Raw genomic sequence first — 20,734 nt, 5'->3', positions numbered from 1 at the left:
CTTATTAGGATGTGGTCTTCCATATTCTTTTGGTGAATTCATGACTTGTTGTAAGTACATGGTCTGATTCAAAGTGTATTCACCCATGCCTTTGTCGTGGAATTTGCCCTTAAGTTCACCTTGTTTTGATGTCGAAGGTTTTAATGACTCAGGATCAATGTATGCAAAAGAAGGAATAGCTTCGCAATTACTGGGAATGATGGTCTTAGTTTTTGGTCTCAAGTTATTGCAATATATGAATGGATTAGGATCACCATTAACTATTATTTCAACTCCATTGTGAGGAAACTTAATGCAATGGTGATATGTAGATGGGACTACCCTTATTTCATGAATCCAAGGACATCCTAGCAATATGTTGTATGTGAGATCAAGATCAAGTACTTGACAAACCACATCCTTTGTAGCTAGCCCAACTCTGAGAGGTAAGGTGACTGTACCCTTGGATGAACACTCTTCAACATCATATGCTTTGATAGTAATTTTGTTTGTAGAATTCACAGCTTTGTAGAAATATCCCAATTGTTTAATAGTGCTCAATGTACAAATGTTTAGACCTGCTCCTCCATCTATCAGGACTCATTTTATTCGATGTTTATGTATAAAGGCTTCAATGTGTAGAGGTGCATTATGTGGCTGACTTACAGAGGCGTCATCAACTTTTGTGAATGTAAGGGAGTGTGGAATGGAAAGGTATCCCACCATGGCTTGAAACTGGTCTGCGTTCAGATCAGTAGGGACAGAGGTGTCTCTCAAGATTTTATTAAGAATGGCTTTATGTGCGGGGGATATGCGTAAGAACTCAAGGATGGAGATAAGCACGGGTGTCTTCCCTAACTGTTCTACAAGGTCATACTCAAGCTTGGTTGATGAGGAAGTGGTGTTTTTAGCTGGAGCACCTTGCAAAGTGAATTTACCTCAGTGGGTTGTACCATGACATTCAGAGGTAGGTTCGGAAGAAGATCCAATGCCTTTCAGAACGATCTTGGGTCTTTGGGTAGAATTCTCAGGGGTTTTGTCCATGATGATAATGGTAGAGACATAATTGTCCATCGAGATGTGATTGATGGTTGAATCATAGTTATAGGATGCTCTGGTATAGTTGGTTTGGTCATCTGTGACTTTAGCTTTTCCTTTGTCATGTTTTGGGAATGATTCTTTAAACATCTCATGTTCTTGATTGGATGAATGCCCTACAATCTCAATGTCACCCCTATCAATGAGATCTTGTATGATGTTCTTCAGTCGATGGCAATTTCCCATCTTATGACCCTTTCTCTTATGAAATTTACAATATTCATCATCATTCCACCAATTTGGTTTAACCTTTGGTTCATATGGAGGAAAATCTGGAATAGTGATTACCTTGTTTGCCACTAGCTTTTTGAAAACTGACTCAAGTGGTTCTCCCAATGGAGTGTACTTACATCGTGATTTAGAAGTTGTTTGAGTATTCACCTGATTTGATCTGGAAAAAATGAATTTGGGTCGCACTGTATTGGCATCAACAACACCATCATTGACTGTGTTCTTGTTTTTATTCCAAAATCTTGGCTTGTCTTTTCCTTTAAAGTCATCTTTGTTTTCCTTGAATATCTTAATGACTCCTTGTTCAATTAGGACCTTCTCTATTTCTAAGCCCTTTTCAATGATGTCCTTGAAGGTGGGCAAACAAGCTTTCCTTAAGTCATAGCCAATGTCTTTGTTAACATTTTGGGTGAACATTTCTACCATTTGTTTTTGTGGAATTTCACAAGAGCATCTACAGGCTAGATTCCTCCATCTTTGTAAAAATGATGCAAAAGACTCTCCATCTTTTTGCTTGGTGTTGCAAAAAGTAGTGACTGATATGTCTGTCTCTATATTGTAGGAGAAATGTTGAATAAATGCCTCTGCTAAGTCACCCCATTACTTAATTCTAGGTGGAAGTTGGGAGAACCATTCCATAGCTTGATCACCTAGGCTTTGTGGGAATAATCTCATCAAATATGTCTCTTCTAAAGCTACCTCAATGCAAGCTATGAAAAACTGTCTTATGTGTGCCTTAGGATCCCCTTTTCCTCTATACTTATCAAACTAAGGTGTCACAAAGTGTGTAGGAAATGGAGGCATTGGAATGCTCTTGTCAAATGGATAAGGACATATGTCTCTCATCATGTATGTTGGCTTCGGTGTATTTATGTCCTCCATTTTCTTTTGTAAGTCCTTGATTTGTTGCTCCAAATTGTTCTTAGGTGGAGATCGACTTCTTGGACCATACCCTATGCTTGAGGCACCAATTGGAGGAGGAGCATGTTGCATATATGGATGATATTGTACATACACATGTTCATATAGAGGATGTCTATAATGATGTTGCGTATGCATATAAGGACCACTTGGTATAGAGTCATGTTGAGGAACAAAATATCTACTTTGTCCGTGTATACCATACTCTACAGGCATGTCATGTTCTAATGTGTTTCCCCCAAATTTGACGCGGGGTTTCCTTGTGTCCAAATTTTGAGCATGCCTTTGAATATCCAATTGCTTTGGTGGTTGATCCTTAGCATTGGTATGTGATTGAGCATATCTTTCTGCATAAGACTTCCATAATGGTCTGTGGAGGTGAGTATCATATGCTTGACCATGTGTGTATGGGACCTCTAGTTTTTGAAACAAAGATGATGGTGATTCACGCACAAGATGTGGTCCTCTATTGCCTCCACTATTAGGCCTCCTTTGATCCATGTTCGAGTGAGTTTGTTGCAAAGGTCAATTTTCCATTATTTGAGACATGTCAAAATCATGAGGTATCTTGGCTCCACTTTGTGCCATCATTTGTAAGAAATATTGTCTATCCCTCCTCATTATTTCCTCAACCAATCGATTGAAATGGGGATCCATAATGGAGTCTTCCACTTCTACTGAATGTATTGAAAAGTTGTCCATATTGTCATTGTGTGTATCATTCTTGTTTGTAGTGTCCATGTTCTCAACATTTGGAATGTTTCTATAGGCATCCATGTCAGGTAATGTAGTATGATCAGAATTGAAAAAGATATCATTGTCATACTCATAGGAACTCATGTTTGCGGACTCTTGAGCCTCTTTAGTTTCTCTCCTAGATTTTTGGGAACAGGTTTCAACCATGAACTAGATCTTGACCAAGATGTGTGAGACTAGATGAAAATGGAAAAAGTATGGAAGACCAAGAGTTGGAAGGAATGTAAATGAATCTGAGGTGTACTTGCAATGTCCAAAGTGTAAGACCAAGTATGTATGTAGTAGAGTAGGTGTGACTTCCAAAGAGAGGATAGTTTCTCTTGATGAGGTAAGTTGACCTTGACTCTAAGTAAGACCAAATGAGACCCAAAGGTGATAGATCTTGATGAGGGACCACTTAGCAAAATGTTGTTGTATGTAGTGTGTTGACAAAGTATGATGAGGACAAGCAAGTGACCTTTTGACTCAAGTTTAGACAAATGTAAATTTAATGCAAGATGTAAAGCAATGATGGACTTTGTGAGACCCAAAGACAAGTTGAATGCTAGATGAAAATTTGGAGAAACAACCTAGGAAGCTCAAGAATTTTGAAACTGATTGCTCTTGTTTGTTGGACTGTAAAATTTTTCCAATTTGTGAAGTTGTTGGTTGTGACCAAATCTGAATGTTTGACTATTTTTCATGACAAGAGGACACAATGTTGATGAGGACTCAATGTTTGCAAGTGTTTAGACTCAAAATGACTCCAAGAAAAGTGTGTTGTTTGATGTAAAAATATTTTGCATACACTTGAAGACACAAAAGACACAATGTTTTTCTATTTGGTCTTGAATGTTTTGAATGTTTAAAATAAGTCAAGCACAATTCTTATGGCTGGCCAAGACAATAGTTGTTGATCCCACATGAGGTTTTACCCCTGAGGCTACGCTATTCAAAGAAGATACTTAGATGCTTGACCTCACTGGCTCCACCCTCGGTACTCACTTCTTGGGTCAGCCAGGCATCAGTCCCCATGAAAACTCCTCATGGCAAACTTTGTATCTCTACTAAGAACCGTATGTGTGTGGGCCGCTACCAGAGGTCCGACCTCCTGCCTCAACAACTAGAAGGATTTTGGCTTCTAAAACAAAAAGGTGCTAGTAAGGGCATCCGCTCGTGTGGCCATACATGCAACACTTTCAGCTCTGTAAATACAGAAGGCTCCGAGCTGGTAGGGGTTACGCCCTACAACTGATCAAATAAATTTGATCAAACGGGTTTATGGGGAGACATAGTGTCGGTATGAACTAATCAACACACGTTATCCATAGTTTTCACCATGAATATAGTTGTTTATAGTGATTTGGAAGAGGTGGGTTTTTCTCACTACCACTTGGGTCGTTCTCTTCTCACTAGTAGTCCTAATGACCACATGAGAAGACAGGTCATCTAAAGATTAAACAAAAAGAGCCTATTACTCAAGACACAAAAGACAATGATTCAATTTTAGTGCACCAATTGAAGTGTTTGCTAGTCTATGAAAACAAGGCACACAATAAAAATCCAAAAAACCTTGCCAAGGACCTGCAACAAAGATTTATTAGTAGTTTGGATTGTTTGAAATAATCACCCCTTCCTGCAAGCACACAAGTTAGGTAAATTTTAGATCCAAAAGACTTTGTGAAATAGGGGCCTTCAACAATGCATTTTGTTGACCAATTCAAAGATCTAATTCATCATAAAAAAAAGACCACCTATAAAATTTCAAGAGATTTTCAGAAATGTAAGAAAATCCAAAAAATTTGCTAATTTGCTCCAAAAATTAATTTTTTATGAAAAATCATAAAAAACTCATATAAAACGCAAAATCGATCCAGAAAATCTGAAATTTTTACTAAAGAGTCCTGATGGTCTTCCAAATCTGCATAAAAAAATTTCTACAACAATTCTAAGCAGTTTGTGAGATATGAGTAAAATAATGCAAAACCCTAATTTTCAAAGATCTGATTTTTTAGGAATGATTTTGCATCAAATTTAAAATAACAAAGAACAAATACTATGTATAATTTTGAGATATTTCCAAAAATGTAAGAAAATCCAAAAAATTCACTAATTTTCTCTCAAAATTAATTTTTTATGAAAACTCATAAAAAATTCATATAAATTGAACAAGTAATCAAAAAAATCTAAAATTTTTACTGAATCCTTCTGATACTTTTCCTAGCCTACACAAAAAATTTGATGCCAAAATTTGAAGCCGTTTGTGAGATCTGATCAAAATAAGGAAAAACCCTAATTTTTAAAGATCCAATTTTTAGGGAAATGTTTTTCATCAAAATTAAAATCACAAAAAACAGATCCTATTTATAATTATGAGAGATTTCCAAAAATTTAAGAAAATCCAAAAAACTCTCTCATTTGCTCTCAAAATTATTTTTTTATGAAAAATCATAAAAAATTCATAGAAAATAAAAATTTGCTCCAAAAATTTTGAATATTGAGAGCTCCTGATACTTTCTTCAACTTGCAAAAAACATTTGGTGCAAAATTTCCAAACCATTTGTGAGATATGATCAAATCTCTTCAAGATCTTAATTTTGTGTCCAAAACCCTAGCTGCACAAGATTATTCTCCAAATTGTTTTACAAAACAACAATAAAGGGTTAGAAAAATCTGTGAAAAATACAAATCTAACAAAAAAACATGTCCCACCGGGCATGCCAAAATGTTTATGGTGAAAATGGATAAAACAATAATAATGATATTGAAAGGCTAAATGAATTCAACCACAAAACCCTAGCCTAACAACAACAAAGATCCACCATAACATATGAAGATTACCGAAGACAATGCAAATCAAATGAAATCACAAAGATTATACCATCACATGTCCAATAGGGTTTGGATCTCCATTCTTCCTATCTCCATTGATCTTGCTTGATATATTTGCTCTCAGATTTTATGTGCACAAGAGCTCAACAAAGAACGGAATGTGGTTGCAAGTAGGATCGCCTATGTTCAAAAGCGTAGTGTAGTCAAGTAGTCAACGGGGGGTTTGATAATGAAGGAAGCATCTCCTTATATAGAATACACTATATGAAATGGAGGGATAAGCTTGTGAGGTGTAAAAGGAGGTCGGCTATGATTAGAGGGTAGGTAAAAGAAATAATAAAATAATGAAAGGGGTAGGTAGTGTATGAATTAAGAGATGAATGACATATGTCATGGGTAGAAAAGGTTAATGAATTAATTAAATAAATAAAGATTTATTTAATTAATAGGAGTGAGATCAATTAAATAAATAAGATATTTATTTAATTTAGGAAAAGGATAATTTAAATAAATAAATGTATTTATTTAAATGAGAAATAAGGCTAGAAGAGGATAAATGAATTAATTAAATAAATAAAGATTTATTTAATTAATAGAAAAATTAGGCTTAAAATAATTAAATAAATAAAGATATTTATTTAATTAGACATGACAAGTTTAGGTGTCTACAAGTGTAACTTTCACTGATTGCTTCATCGGGCGTCGGAGCAGCGTATTTTCCTTGCTTCTTATAGTTATAGTCTCCCCGATAGATCTGCCCTCTATGGCATTTTGCCCATTGGGCATCGGCACAACTCTAAAAAAATTTCTCTGGTAGCGTAATCTATCTCGATGAGTCTTTTTTCACCTTAGTCTCTTTACCGAGTTGCTTCGGTCTATCGACATAGACTTTCCCGATGTAGTCACTTTTTTTGTGTCAAGCTCATTTTCCTCATCAGGCATCAGGACAACCCAAAATGCATCTCCCAACAATGTATGTTATCCCGATGAGTCTTGCTTCCTTTCTTGCTTGGTACCACTTTATCGGAGAGAGTCTCTCTAATAAAGTCGCCTTCTCCACTTAGTGCATGGGGTATCAGGGTAACATAAATTAGGACCTCCCGATAACCCAATGTCATCGCTATAAATACATCACCCCATCGGTTGTCGGCCATAGCTCCACCGATAACCCCATCGGGTATCGGGATAACATTTTTTCCTCGTTGTCAATAACGTATGTTACTCTAATGACTCCAACTTCATCGTTGTAGATCGCCCTGATGGATTTCCACTTAGTCGCACATTTTCCTATCACCCTCACTTTAGGAAACACCATCGGCATTAGTTACTCCGATCAACATACTTCTTTCTCCTTGTGTGATCTCATCGGGGTAACTTATGCCGATAAGCAATTTTTTTGCATTTTTTACAAAAGAAGCCTTTCTCCATGGATGCAGTTTTTAATAACCATACTAAAAGATTTATCCCACACCATTTACATCTTTGAACATCCTCTCAACCCTGCTCTATGCTAACCTTTCAAAAAGTGTTCTTGCAATGAGATTATTTTTGAAGATGAGGATTACCAAAATGCCATTTCACTCAACACTTCCCTTGAATATGCCCAAGTGATGCCTTTTAATGAAGACACTGCAACATAACTCCTGCACATACAACCCAGCAATAAATGCTCTTATGATGGAACTATATGCAAAAAGCATCCATATATAGCACAGAAATATTTTGTATAAATATGTGCTAACAGTGGCTCTTTCTGGGGATGTATGTTCTCTTTAAGGACATAGAAAGATCTCATCTATCTCTGGAAAGAAGACCCAAATAGAAAATTGAAAACACATAACAGAAAACAAAAGGAAAACTATATTACTATGATACAAGAAATACTCCTTGATTATCAAGAGAAGAAATGCTTGAGGTATTGAGCATGGATTATAAATTCCAATACTTCGCCATCAGTATCTTGCAAGTAATATTAATTTTCTCCAATTTTTTCCAAGATGATATAAGGTCCTAGCCAAAGTGCATCAAATTTTCCATGTTTTCCTTTGTCTTGGTCCCTGGCATTCCATTTAAGTACCCATTCTCCTTCTTCAAATGTTCTGTCACAAGCCTTTTTTATCATGTAAATCCTTAAGCATTTGTTGCCTCTGAATGTTTCTTTCCCGAGCCTCCTTTCTATACTCATCCAATTCAGCCAACGCCATCAACCTATCCCCCATGAAGTTTACTTCTTTTGAACACTCCTCTGTAACAAATTTATAAACTGGAAGCAAATTATTCAAGGGTAATCTTTCTTCTTTGCCATATACAAGCTCATATGGAGCAAATCATGTGGACCTCCTGACTGTCAATCTGTCAGCCCATACTGCTAAGATCAATTTTGAATCCCAAGCTCTTTTATTCTCACCCAACATCCTTTTAATAATCTTCAACAAGTTCTTATTGATTGATTCTACTTGTCCATTTCCTTCGGGATGGTAAGGTGATGAATAGGATAGAGTGATGCCATAATTTTCATAGAAATATAAGAACTCCTTGGATCTGAAACACATCCCATTGTCTACCACAATCTTCAGAGGTACTCCAAATCTGGTTAGAATGTTTTCCAAAAGAAACTTTTTCACCACTTTTCTTGTAGCCTGTCTTGTGGGAATGGCTTCAACCCACTTAGTAAAATAATCACTAGCCACCAAAATCCATTTATGGCCACCACTAGATTTGTTTGACATTTCCCCTATGAAGTCAATACCCCACATCTGGAATGGTTCTTCTGTAAGCATGGGTCTGAGAGGAATAGCTCCATTATACTTAAGCTTCCCTGAAAACTTTTGACATGCTTCACATTTTCTGATATAGCATGACAATCCTTAAAAACTTGAGGCCAATAATAACCGGCATTAAGAATTTTATGAGCAATGGTTTTGGTTGAGAAGTGGCCTTTGCATACACCTTCATGTAAGTCTTTTAAAACAGTCGATGCTTGACACTCATCTAGACACAATAAGAGAATACTATCTCTATTTTTCCAGTATAAATCTCCATTAAGTAATACATACCTAGATGTTTGAAGCTTTAAAGTTCTTTTGTGACTATCATTTAAACTATCAGGACACTTCATGTATTTCATGTAATAAACAATATTTGTATACCAAGGCTACCTCTCAATGCTCATTTGTGCATCTTCCAACTCTATTTGATTACCATGTGCTACTTCAAGATTGGATTCTGCCATCAATTTTGTTAAACCCTGAGCCCTCACCAACTTTGTGATCTGTATATCAATATTGAATTCTTGGATCTGGTTTATCCATCTGCATCTCCTTCCAATAGTCTTTGATTGTCTAAATGTCTTTAACAGTAACATTTGGTACATATGCAATAACAGTGGCACCAACTAGGTAGGGTCTGAAAGTTTTTACAACTTTCACAAGAGAATAAGCTTGTTTTTCATTTACATCGCAGTTCAACTCAGATGCTTGCAATGTTTTACTAAAGAATGCCACTAGCTATTCATGGCCCTCATCATTCTTTTGTAACATGACAGCAACAATAGTATGGAATGAAGCAAATGAAAACACTTGGAAAGGTTTGGAGATATAGGGGCTTCCTTGATGGCCCTTTTGATGTTTACAAAATCTTCAAGAGCTTCATTAGTCCACTTTATTTCAAAACCCTTTTTCAACATTTTAGCAATAGGTTTTACAATTTCAGAGAAGTTTGAAACAAATCTTCTTACAAAGTTAATTTGACCTAAAAAAGATTGAGTTTCCTTAACTATTTTAAGGATTTGAAGTTTATCAATACCAGCAATCATTTCTGGATCGATTCTCACACCATCTTTTGAAACAATATGACCTAACAATTTCCCTTCAGTAACTTCAAAATGACACTTTTTGGGATTTAAAGATATGCCATATTCTATTACTCTAATAAAGATTTTTTCTAGGTCATTACAATGGTCTTCTGCTTTTTTAGAATAAACAATTGTATCATCCTGGTAAACTGCCAAGATATAATCAATCAGCCCCTCAAAGGCTCCATCCATAGCCATCTGGAATGTGGCTCCTACATTCGTCAATACAAAAGGCATCCTAGCATAGACATAGGTGCCCCAAGGTGTGGTGAAAGCAGTTTTGAACTTTTCTGCTTCCCTAACTTTGACTTGATTATAGCCTAAGAAGCCATCCATCATAGATAATAATTCATTTCCAATGACTTTCTGCAAAAGATCCTCCATGTTAGGTAAAGCATAATTATGTTTTAAAGATTAAACATTTAAATTCCTAAAATCCACACACAATCAGATATCACCATTCTTTTTGCTGATTGGGACCAAATTGGACACCCATGTTGAGTGCCTTATGGGCTCAATAATACCAGTATTTCTCATTCTCATCAACTCTTCTTTCATCTTGGGATCCAAAGTAGGGTTTATTGGCCTTTTCTTCTGTCTAAAAGGCTTTGCATCAGGCTTCAAGGGTATCTCATATTGGAACAAGTGTTCCCTGTATGCCTTAAGGTCATCATATGACCAAGCGAAGACATGCATGTACTTCCTTAGCAGATTAATCACTATTGTACTAATTTTTGGTGTGAGCCTTTTTTCTATATATACTTCTCTTGGATTGCTTTCACTTCCCAATTTTATTTTTTCAACATCCTCACATCCTCCTAAATTAGGTCTGAAACTTTCTATATATTTATCATCAAACATTCTTTCAAGCTCTATCAATCCTTGTGGGATTTTATTTATTTTTAGCTGCAACACCTCTTGCCCAAGTACAGTCCCCTTGCCATCCTTGTCCTCCACAAGTCCATTCCAATTAATTCATTGGTGCTCATACTGAATCTCACAAAACAAAAACTTTAGTGAATCCCTATCATCATCAAATACATGCCAACTCTTTATATTGTTAGGGACTGATGGTCTGGTCTTGATTTCTACTTGGGTAATATCATCAAAAGGGATATCATTATGTTAGATTTCCAGGTTAGCCATGAAGTCTGCTAAAATGTTATTGGACCTTTCAATCTAATTTATAGAGAAAGCGTCGAAGAGTTCAATGTAATCCTAAGCCTCGTTCATGTAGCTTCTTAATTTTGCATTTTTAGTAGTAAATTTGCCTCTAATTTGTGAAACAACTAATTTTGAATCACCATAAACTGTTAGTAACTTAATGCCATGTTTATTTTCTATTTTAAGTCCTAATAAAAGGGCCTCATATTCAGCAATATTATTAGTACACTCAATAGCTAACAAGAAAGAGTACTTAAAAGATTTTCCATTAGGTGAAATAAGTACAACTCCTGCTCCATTTCCATCCTTACTACGGGCACCTTCAAAATACAATTTCCAAATTAAATTTTGATTTTTTTTAACTATTTCTGTAATTTTATCAACTTTTATAGGTTTAGAAATACTTACTTGAAAGTTGTCCATATCTGAGTGGCAAAAACAAGTCATTTCATTAGGATCAACTTCTTCTATGAGGTAGGGATATCTTGATTCTCTATTTATCCTCACCTCTGTTCCTTTCACTGGAATAGTGGCATATGACAAGTCAAGTTGGACATGTCCACCCACCAAATTAGATCACTTCTTGGACAACAACATCCCATAGTTCGCAGGCACTTGTACAACTATGATATATGTCTTGTATGCAGTGTCTAGGCATGTTGGGAATTTGAACTCAATGTCCTTCATAATTCCTACTATAGGAACTAGCCTATTGTCCATGGCATAGCATTTACCATAAGGTGTATCAACATGCATTCCCAATTCTTTCATGACATCCTTTGGAATGATATTTTTTGTTGCTCTTTAATCTATCATGCATTTTTTTAGCATTTTTGTGTTTATCAGTAATGTTAGATAGAAAGGATCTAACTGTGTGAGATTTTTGGTAATATGCATGCCAAGATACACCACAGGAGGATTTTCTTTTGATTTAGGATCTTCCCTACTTACTTATCCAACATTAGATATAATTTTCAACATCTCATTCTTGTAATCTAGGAATTTCATTACTTCTAGTAGAGGCATAGATATATTTACTTGAGACAATGCCTAGGACATGAATGAATTACTATTTGAAGTGGGCTTACTTGCTTCTTCTCCATAGGCTTAATTAGTTTTGGCATTTCTTCTTTCTTGGCCTGTTCTGGCATTGCTTCCTTTCCCTTTTTGGCATTTGCATCCTTACTTTTGAAAGTGGTCTTTGTTCCCATCTAGTTTTTTAATTTTGGCAAACATACTTGCTAGCTTGCCCTACTCATTATTTACATTCCTATTTCTCAACTGATAATTGCTCTTAACTTGTTCTACTACTTCAATAGTGAAGGCTTTCTTTTCTTCCTCAGTTAAGTTCCTTAGTGAAGGCATTGTACCATCCTAAAACAATCTTCTCAAAGCTGAAATGTCTTCATCATCATCATCTGAAAAGACCTGTTGTATACTATAATGTTGGTTTTCTCTCATTTGATGCACATCAAAAAAATTCTCCCTCGGATGAATCTTCATCCCTTCCCCAATTTGGATCAGATGAAAGTACATTTACAGTAGGTTCACAATCCTCATTATGATTTTCCTCCTCTGTCAAACCTTGGGCAATCACGCACTGTTCAGCAACATGAGGTAAATTACAAACATCACACCATGGATATTCATCTACAAAATTTGTGACCTTCTTCAGTGGATCAGGAGTTTCTTTGCTTACATTAGGCTTCATTGGCTTCCCATCCTTCCAGTTTGTGTTATATGGCATATCATGTAGTCTCGGTCTATTGTAATTCATTTGTTTATTGTTTCTATATGGTGGCTTTTCATTAGGATTTTGCTTACCCTTTAGGCCCTTAAGCTTGTCCATGATCTGAGTAAGCTCATATTTCTTGGGAACCCTAGTATTGTATAACTTCAGATCATCTCTCTTGGCAACCTTCCCAGCAACTTTCTTGTTATCCTCAATGGTAGCAGTTGTCTTGAATGCTTGTTGTAGAGTATCAGGTCTATGAGACAAAATCTCATAATGGGTTTTGTTGTCAAAAGCACTCAAATAAAAGTTAATCAGAAATGAATCAACAGGTCTGACATCTCTGGGTATTCTATTTAATACTTTATTAAATCTTTTATTAAACTCAGCTACTAATTTATTTTGATTCTTCTATATGCTTGTCAATTCATGGGATGCAAATGAAGGATCATTGTGATCTCCAACTTTTAAGAACAATGTTGCAAATTCTTGCCAGTTGCCAATACATCCATTAGGAAGGCTTCTATACCATTCTCCTGCATCTTCTGTCAAAGATTGAACAAACAAATTCATGAATACATCCTCATGAGGAACTTCAAATTCTTCAATGGTATTTTTTACATTAACTACATGTTTTTCTACTAAATCAATTCCATTTCCTGAGAATTTGGGGATGGCTAATCTTAAATCATTAGTGATCTGATTTGGATAACAAACAATGCTAATGAAATCCAACTACCTATATCTTTCAATGATCATAGGTCATCTGCCAACCTAATTGTTGTTCTGATTGTTCATATTTCCTTTGTTGAATCCACCATTTCTACCATAATTACCATTGTTCCCATTTTTGCACCACCATTATTATCTCCATTGCCATATTGTTGTTTCTATCTCCACCATTACCATTTCCATAATTTTCATTATTACCTCTATTATTTCCATTATTTTGGTTAATGTCATACCCATTACTTCCTCTATTATTATTTATATTGTTACCCCTATTTTTGTTATTCTAGTTTCCATCATTTCCCCCATTTCCATTTCTTCCTCCATTATCTTGGTTGTTTCTCTGCCTTTCCTCACTTTGATCCCTATGCACATCCCTCCATCTTCTACCTCCATTTAATAACAAGTTATCAAAAGTTACAAAAGGCTGCTCTATTATTCTCATATGAGGGGGATTATATTTAGGACTTGTTGGCCTACCTCCCTCACCTTTACTTTTTTCCTCTATCCCTTCTGACCTAGGGCTTTGAATTGTATCTCTTTGTAACCCTAGTTTTTGCAATACCAAATCTGGTTGTCTCCTAAGAGCCTTTGCCATTTTGGATTCATCTCTATTTAAGTTAGCCATTTTAAGTATGATTTCATCCCATTGCCTTTCCTCTTGTTCCTCAGCAGTCAGGGTTTCATCATGGCCACCATTATTATCTTTTGCATTTAAGACATAGAAAGGATTTTCCTCTAGATTTTCAAACTTATCACCAGATGAAGAGCCATCCTCTCTTCTAGGAAAATTCTTATAACCCCCAAATGCCATACTTCTTGTTGATTTCTTTTCTTTGTGTCTTTTCTTTGGACTCAACTAAACAAGAGTATATTGTCCCTTATGCAGAGATGTTCTCCCCTGCATTAATTTTATTGATAAATGCCTAGGGGTTTCTCTTACTTTCTCAAAATACCAACTATTATTCATGTATTAAATGTAGAGTCACCACCTCCTAAGAGGAACAATATCCTTTATTAATCTTCTAGGATCTTTCCTCCAGTAGAGTCTAAAAAAAACCATCAAAGACTCTAAATACTTCCTAAGACAACTCCCCAGCAAAGTCACCAATCTGTTGGTGCCCAAAAATACAGATTAGGAAACCAAAGACTTGCCTAATCCTTAGTTGATCCAATCAGCCTTGGCCAACGAACAGGGATGGTCGAAGACCAAATCCCTCTGCACTTTAGGATCCACTAAACCCGAGTGGGTGTACCTTACACTCTCAAGCACAAAAGAGGTTTATTTTAAGTGAATTTAAATTGTGGGAGTTAGCAATTGCAGGGATGGCAAAAGGTTTTCCTGCAATCATGCTAACAAAAGTGCTTTTTATTGAATACCTTTAAAACTGATAAATAAGTGTGAATATAGTTGTGTTATGTAAAAGATTATTGTTAGGGATTTAAGCCATTATGAAAAAGAGCAATACTAATATAAATTAGAAGATTTGTTTCTTTGATAAGGACCTAATGTATACAAAATTATTCAGCAAAGATTAATAACAAACCAGTGCCTTATATCTGACCATTAATGAATAACTTTGTGGACAAAGATCACTATCAACTCAAGAGACAATTATAAGACCATCACTATGAAAGTTTCATTATGTGTTGCATGAACAATAAAAACCCAATTTTATATTCAATACAACATCATGTGATGGCACATCACAACAAATCTAAAAGATTTATCAAGAGGACATGTGATTCCATCAAACACAAAATTACACATAAAAATCTAAAGATAAAAACATGAAATGTTGTATATTAACTTCTAGAATAAGAATGTACAAAAAAACTGCACTTACAAATACTCCAATACATTCAGTTTACACAAAATAAACTCCTCATTCCTATTAGACTTTTCTAAAACATAACACTTGTAGCCTAGCCAGAGGCAGAATATTATCTATCTCTTATGATACAAAAATGACTCACAACATATATATGAGCCAAAGGATTCAAATGAATGGACACACCCTTTCATCTTGTTAAACTAAACTTGACTAAAACCTAACACCTAACTACTTAACTACTAGATACAAAATATAAAAATTAGTTTTGGTCATCCAGTATTGTATCACACTTTTGTATGTGCTCCAAATACTTGTTATCCTTGTGAGTGTTGGTGTTGAATATAGTATCCCTGACAACGATCTCCATGTTAACCAATCTTTCCATCTGCTCACCTGTCTCCTTCATATCTAAAACATCTGCTCGGGCAACATTAAGGGATGTGTTGACTACATTTTGGCATTCTGTAATCCAAATCCCTTTGTCCTTTAACTACTCTACATCATCCACAATATCTAGTACACCATACCTAACAATATATTTACAATCGGTAAATTCCAGCTTGATGTCTACACCAAATACCTTATGCTTGTTCAACCTTCTCTGGATCTTCTCAACAACTTTCTCATCGACACTCTTCTCTTTCAACAATACCTTCAACCTCTTCAAAGTTCTTTCATGAGAATCCATATTATCTTGGGTCTTCTGACAATTTGTTCATAATTCTTTGAGGACTTCCAACAAGTTCTCAAACCTGTTTGTCAACAAAACACAAGCAGCATCTACCCTGGTAGTCCTAATTTGCCTTCTTAGCTTAATGTTTTCTTTCATTTGGTCCTCATATTTATTTTTCCACTACACACCAGTGTCAGTTATCTATGGTACTTCATGACCATGACTTATCTACAGGTCTTCATATAAATTCTTGTATTTTTTACCCTCTTTTAACACCCACTGTATTTGGGCCTTATTCAGTTTTACAATGTCAATCCCCAAATCTATAATGACAATTGGATTAACTTCTCCCACTTTCAGCCTCATCATGTGCCCAAATACCTTATCTACGTCTATAATATTGGGCCTTTTATTTGGAGGGTATAGGGCCCAAAGCAACATTTCCTCTTCATTTGGATCATATCTCGATCCAATAAAAATGTCATCAACACCCTGTATGTCTCACTTTACATCCTTTCTATTAGAATGTAACAAGCTGTAAAAAATGAAAGAAGCACTTAAGTCCCATCTTGGGAACAAAATGACACCTTCCTCATTGAGAAGTTGTCTCCCTCTCTATGGTGTCATTGTGGCCACTTCTACATCGATGTCTTCTTTCAATTTTTTAAGCATTTTTGCTTCATTTTTTGAGGTAATATTTGGGATGCTTTCCCTCAACTTTTTCCATTTGTAATGGTACAAGAATGACTTAAACTCTTTGGAATATACAAAAAATTCATCTACAACAAAAGCCACATGCTCTTCCATTCTCACATCTTTGGCATTTATTCTCACCATGGCTTGCTCCTGGCTCTCTGCCACTTCTTCTAATTCAAGTGCATGGAGGGTTGATAAAACTATATTCTCATCAGACCCACCCTCAGAGTTTCCTTCTTCTTTTAGTTCTTGAAGCCTTTTCTTTCGCTCTTCCACTTTTTGGTTCAATTCCTCTAAGATTGCACTAGCCTCATCTCATTGCTTGTTTCTAAATAAATCCTCAGCCTCCATGGGTATGTGCAAATATTCTCCCAGGTTCTGGCTGTTCATGCAGTGGTGGATATATCCCTCTAGATCATAATTTTTCCAAGCTTGGTATTCCTACAAATTGTACTCCTCTACTAGCTTCTTTTCTATCACTTTATAAGCCTTGGCAAATACAATGGTGAAGTCTCCAAAATGCAAAGTGTCGATCATAAATACCTGCTTGTGTGCACCACCCAAATTATTTGCATTTGACATTCTAAGTTTCCTAAAAATCTATAAATAAACAATCCTATCAGGAACTAATGTAGGCAACATTTATGGAACACCCTCAAAACCATAAACCCTAAAAAAAGTGAAATTTTGGCATACAAACCAGTCACCCCAATTGTGGTTGACCCTAGTGTCTCCAAAAGCATGGGGTCTCAAGAATCTCTTAATCTCCTATGAGATAGACCCATCACATTCTACTCCAAACAATCCATACAAGGGCTTGACAAAATATTCTTCAAACAACACATAGTGTGATTTGTCAAACCTTGAGTCCCATAGGGATACCCATAATTGAATTGGTTGGTTTTTTCCCTCTTTGTTCCTGGAAGTCACCTTTAATTCTCCTGGCCACAAACCTTGCATCTGACCATTAAACAAAATCATATGCATTAGCAATGAGTAAAATTTGAAAGTAGGGTTAGGCTCTATTTGCAAACTCAAAAATCCTTCATGCAGCTTCTCTGCCAAGTAAGTTGCGTAATCAAATGTCCTTGGCTCATGCATTTGAATGTCTGCAGCCAATACTAATGGGCCTATTCTTGTAACATCAGGAACTTCTTCCCTGCAGACTTGGTTGCATGCCCAATATGTGTAGTGCAAGTATTGTCTGAACAGGGTAATTTCAAAAGGAGGACCATCCTGCTCCATGAGTCATCCCTTCTCCTTCTTTTGAATTGCCAACTTCCACACTGTGTGAGCGGTGTCCATTTGGGTATACTCTCCTTCTAGGTCTATAAAGGATAGGGGCATGTAGGGCTCATAAGACATGTCGAAAACCTCTTGAATAGACCCAGTAGATATCTAGATGAATGGATCCCCATTGGGAAATTGGATGCATCTTTTTTCTTTGTTGTACTTCTTGGTGAGAAATTCCAATAATTTGAGATTCAGAAAAACATTTGGGACCACCAGTCTTCCCAAATTTGTCATCCAAGGGTTCAACAATGGCATCTCCTTGTTCCGCCTGAGGTAGTGATATAAAAATAATTTGTGGCCCCTTATGGTTGTCCAGATATCTCCAACCCCTTTGTGATTATCTTCCAATTGATCCTTGGGCAGAAAATTGGTTTTAGACCTCCTTGACTTAGCACCGAATGACTCCATCTGGTAAATCATGTCTCAATTCAACTTTCATTTTTTCACACCCTCCACAGACTTCTTTTTTTATTTAGTTGACTGTGTATCTGAAATCTCTATGACCTTTCTTTTCCCCTTGTGAACCAGAAGCCTCCATGATTAAATTCTTGGATTCTTAAATTACTCATTCTTCTTGTCTGCAATTTCAATGTTGGTGGCTGAAAAAATTGTGAATAATTCTAGCACAAAAAATCTTTTTTTATGATGGATATGCAACGGCTAGAGTTTGTAATAATCAAAAACTTATCAGATTTGATTCATGTGGATCCAACCCACTTGATAGTGAGCATTAAATAATGGCTATCATATTAGACATTCTAACGGCTAATCGGCGTAACCCCACCTAATAATTCAATTACTTGGCACCATACGTATTTTGCGTTCCTTCAATTACCTTTTTGTCTTTCTGATTGGTGTAGGTCATTCCGATCAATCCATCTGATCTCGCCCCGATCGTTTCACATTATTCCTCAAAGCTTGACTTATCCCGATGGATCCACCATTCCTTTCTATTAGTCAGCTTTTCTTTATGTCACATCAGGGTATGTGTCTTCGATGAAACCTTCTTCTATTTATTCCTCCACTTACTCCATCGGCCTTCGGAATGAAGTCACTTAATACTCCATCTGATGGTCCCATGACATCTAACTTTCTTTTGATCGACGTAACTTTCACCGATTGCTTCATCGGGCATTGGAGTAGCGTATTTTCCTTGCTTCCAATAGTTATAGTCTCCTTGATAGATCCACACTCTGTGGCATCCTACACATTGGGCATCAACACAACTCTAAAAATGTTTCTCCGATAGCGTAAGCTATCCCAATGAGTCTTCTTGCACCTTACTCTCCTTATCGGGTTACTTCGGTCTATCGGTGTAGGCTTTCCCGATGTAGTCACTTTTTTTGTGCCAAGCTCATTTTCCTCATTGGGCATCGGAACAACCCAAAACGCATCTCCCAACAATGTATGTTATCCTGATGAGTCTTGCTTCCTTTCTTCCTTGGTACCACTTTATCGGAGAGAGTCTCTCCGATAAAGTCACCTTCTCCACTTAGTGCATTGGGTATCAAGGTAACATAAATTAGGACCTCCCGATAACCTGATGTCATCGCTATGAATACATTACCCCATTGGTTGTCGGCCAGAGCTCAACCGATAACCCCATCAGGTATCAAGATAAAAAAATTTACCTCGTTGTCGATAACATATGTTACTCCGATGACTCTGACTTCATCATCATAGCTCACCCCAATGGATTTCCACTTAGTCGCACCTTTTCTTGCCGGTCTCACATTAGGAAACATTGTCAGCATGAGTTACTCCGATCAAAATACTCCTTTCTCCTTGTGTGATCTCATCAGGGTAACTTATGCTAATAAGCAATTTTTTTGAATTTTTAACAAAAGAAGCCTTTCTCCATGGATGCAGCTTTTAATAACCATACTAAAAGATTTATCCCATACCATTTATATCTCTGAAAATTCTCTCAACCCTTCTCTATGCTGACCTTTCAAAAATTTCTCTTGCAATGAGACTAGTTGTGAAGATGAGGATTACCAGAATGCCATTTCACTCAACACTTCCCTTGAATATGCCCAAGTGATGCCTTTTTATTAAGACACTGCAACATAACTCCTGCACATACAACCCAGCAATAAATGCTCTTATGATGGATCTATATGCAAAAAGAATCCATATATAGCACAAAAATATTTTTTAAAATATGTGCTAACATGATCCACCAGCTTTTCTCTTTCTTCTTCAATCTTAGCCAAATACATAACTCTTTTCTCCAATGCATCCTGAAAATACACATCTTCAACTACTGTTTGCAATTTGGAAGCTGCTAACTCTAGAGGAAGTGAGAGTTGAGCACCAACTCCATACACAAGCTCAAAAGGTGACATTCCAATAGTTCTTTTTGGTGTTGTTCTATCTGCCCACAGAGCTTCATACAACTTCTTGTGCCAATCTTTTGAATTTTCACTCACCAACTTTTCCATGATGTTAATCAAATTCATGTAACTGGACTCTGCTTGACCATTGCCCTATGGGTAATAGTCTGAAGAATGAGCTAAAGTGGTGCAAGAGCACCCTTCCAAACTCATTCTCTTTCTTTGTTTTGTTGGTGTTATGCTTCTTATGAAGCCATTGTACATGAATAAGAGCCATGAGCTCATGTTTGTTAGACTAGGTCCTAGTTGTAGGTCCTTAGTGTTTGTGTGATTTATTGTGTAGGAGAGGTTGAGTGTGCTAGGAGTGTGTGTTAGGCCTTATTGGCATGTTGATTTTCTTAGGATAGCCCAAAATAGGCCTAGGAGTCATGAAAAGCAACAATGGAAAAGTTGCTCAAAAGATGCAAAAGTTGCATGACAACTTTTAAAAGCTGTCAAGCAACGTTTCCACCCAAAATGGTCTTAGACCCTTGTTGTGTGTGGAGAGCCCTAATTTTGGCACACAAACCGAGGCAAAGGTAGTATAAGTACTTGCAAACCCTAAATGATTGGTTGGATGTCAGACTT

The 20,734-nt window shown here is 36.3% G+C and overlaps 1 protein-coding gene across 1 annotated transcript; it reads right to left on the bottom strand.

The window, feature by feature from the left end:
• Window positions 1-12,284: 12,284 nt before the first annotated feature.
• On the bottom strand, window positions 12,285-20,215 carry LOC131857548 (uncharacterized). Its single transcript, XM_059210220.1, has 2 exons — window positions 19,946-20,215; window positions 12,285-12,413 (listed from the first exon to the last, which is right to left on the bottom strand). Exons 1-2 carry the CDS (start codon window positions 20,213-20,215, stop codon window positions 12,285-12,287), a joined length of 399 nt encoding a protein of 132 aa, XP_059066203.1.
• Between the last annotated feature and the right edge of the window lie 519 nt (window positions 20,216-20,734).

This window comes from Cryptomeria japonica, chromosome 8, assembly GCF_030272615.1.
Source record: "Cryptomeria japonica chromosome 8, Sugi_1.0, whole genome shotgun sequence".
NCBI lineage: Eukaryota > Viridiplantae > Streptophyta > Pinopsida > Cupressales > Cupressaceae > Cryptomeria > Cryptomeria japonica.
Note: the sequence above shows the minus strand (reverse complement) of the source record. Positions and strands in the feature narration are given on the sequence as shown.